This window comes from Etheostoma spectabile, chromosome 16, assembly GCF_008692095.1.
Source record: "Etheostoma spectabile isolate EspeVRDwgs_2016 chromosome 16, UIUC_Espe_1.0, whole genome shotgun sequence".
NCBI classification, from domain to species: Eukaryota; Metazoa; Chordata; class Actinopteri; order Perciformes; family Percidae; genus Etheostoma; species Etheostoma spectabile.
In genome coordinates, this window is record NC_045748.1 from 2,085,009 (window position 1) to 2,087,427 (window position 2,419).

Genomic DNA, 2,419 nt, shown 5'->3' on the forward strand with positions numbered 1-2,419 from the left:
ACTAAATGGAGAGATGTCAGAGTGGGGGGGTTGCCAATGGAGAGGTGCCCCAGCAGTGGGGGGGGTATGGTGCCTCGCTCAAGAGCACCTTGGCAGTGCCCAGGAGGTGGTCTACTTTGGTTCGTATGGGGACTTGAACCAGCAACCCTCCGGTTCCCAACCCAACCCCCTAGCTACTACCACCCCACAGGGGATATGAGACGTGACAGCACACAGACAAAGAGGATGCTGTTTACTGTAGAAGCAATAGTTGGATTAACCAACATACCAACTAAATCACAACTTGTTTACTGTTGTTGACATGCAGACCGACAGCCCGGCCAGAAAAGCAATTATGGTCAAACAAAAACTTTTATTTCCTATTTTTTCGTCAGTCTGCCAAGATGTTCACCCCATTACGTCTGGATCTGTTTTTTGTCTGACAACAAACCGGCAGCTGAGAGATTTGTTGCCAACAATAAGCCTGACGTTATAATAACACAGAAGTCATATCACGGCCTCCATCCCACAGAGAGAGTTCCAGCGTGAATCTGTTTGTCTTGGCGTCTTCTCGTACCCACCGTCTGTGTGTTTCTCTTGGGAGGGTGAATGGATAATGAAAGCCACGTCTCCGTCCAAGTCTCTTTCTGACTCATGGTTAAAACAAATTAATCCCACTTGAAAGCTGGTTTGCAACAGATCTGTTTTGGTGTTTTTGCACCTGTGTGAGGAATGAGTTTCCCTCTCATGTCAAACTTTGGCAGCTCTTTGTTGTTGTTGTTGTTGTTGTTGTTGTGCGTTTGGCAGCCGGGAGGTGATGATGCGTAACTCAACATGTCATGCCCTTCAGTCTGTGAGGCTTCATAAACAAAACGAGTGTGAGAGACTCACGTACTGTGTGCAAAGGTTCACTGCTTCATTCCAACAACAAAGTATTGATGAGAGTTATGATTATTGTCTGGTTGATTTTCCACTATTATTTGGGGCTTAATCTCTCATCTGTGACAGTACATTTTTAGGATTTTTAAGACCAATACGAATATTTGGTTATTCAAAAATCCAATATGCCGATATATCGGCCGATATATATATATCCAGAAACGCATTACAAAACATTAACAGATTTCCCTAACATTAGTTTTGTAGTTATTTATGAGTTCTCACTCAAATAATGTGATAAGAATTAGTTTTCTTGTCACAACAGAACAGAGGAACATCCAATATATTAAAGTTGTGATAAATGAAATTTATAAAAACACAAACTTAAGATATGAAACTTAAAGTCCTGTGAACAAAAACACATTAACAAAAAAAATAAATCAGTGTTGCCAACAGGGACGTTGTATGTGCCCTCTGGTGGAAAAACTATGAAACGCTAACATTTATTTAACATTTTAATTTATCAGATTCATTTGTCATTATTAATGATTCTGAAGAATGAATATAAAAAACAAAACAAAAAAAATCGGCCATAATAAATGCCGATACGAATTGATCTGGAAATGCCTAATATCAGCCAATAATATCAGCCAACCGAGTTATCGGTCTGGCCCTAATCTGATTATTGCAGTACATGTAAAGTGATATAATGCATCTTTTGTGATAAATGGTCAGATTATTACTTTTACCATTACTTTTGCAGTGTTTTATATCACTAAACTGTAGTGGGTCTTGGACTGTTGGTCGAACAAAACAAGCAAATTGAAGACGCCACCCTGGTGCAATGAAATATCAATGGCTGTTTTTGTTTTTACTATTTTATTTTTTTATTTTTTTTTAGACATTTTAGGATCATAAATTATTTTTTGAGAAGAAGAATTAGAAATAAATGTTAATTGCAGTCTTGGAGCTGATACATTCTGAAATAGTTTATAATAGATGGATTCTTGGGGATGAAACAATGAAAGGAAGACACAGTCAACATATTCTGTATTTGTCCTTCAGAAAAAGAATACAAATATTCTTTTCAAAGAGAGAAAAGATGGGAGAAAACAACCACCGTCAAGTAACCACCTTACATGCTTTCTCATGAAATAGCCAGGGGCCACACTCTCATGTCTTTCCCAACTAGTCAAGTATTCAATCAGACAACCCACTGTCCTGAAGCACACTTAAAACCTTTTCTACGTCACTTATTCATAACATGTCAGATATCCAAAGTTTTCTTTAGTTTAGTGTGGTACTAGACGGTAAAGAGTGGAATTCAAGATTTGTGTTGACGGACAATAAGTTGCATTATAGATCAGACCTGTTTCTGTCTCCCTGTTGGCTGCAGGTGTACGAGGTGTTCAGTGTGATCCGCGATCTGGGAGCCATCGCCCAGGTGCACGCTGAGAACGGAGACATCATAGCTGAGGTACGACATTTCACTCCAGTAGAAGAGCTGAGATCCGATGTTAACCCTCTATTGCATGAATTATTTTTTGAACATGGTAAAAAT

At 39.0% G+C, this 2,419-nt stretch overlaps 1 protein-coding gene across 2 annotated transcripts in view; it reads left to right on the top strand.

Moving 5' to 3' along the window:
• The window catches only part of dpysl2b (dihydropyrimidinase like 2b), a 45,010-nt gene that overhangs the window by 22,496 nt on the left and 20,095 nt on the right, over positions 1 to 2,419 (top strand). For both annotated transcript variants that reach the window (XM_032538864.1, XM_032538865.1), the window contains exon 6: positions 2,255 to 2,335. In XM_032538864.1, coding sequence (XP_032394755.1) covers positions 2,255 to 2,335 — 81 coding nt within the window. The remainder of the gene's footprint in view (positions 1 to 2,254; positions 2,336 to 2,419) is intronic.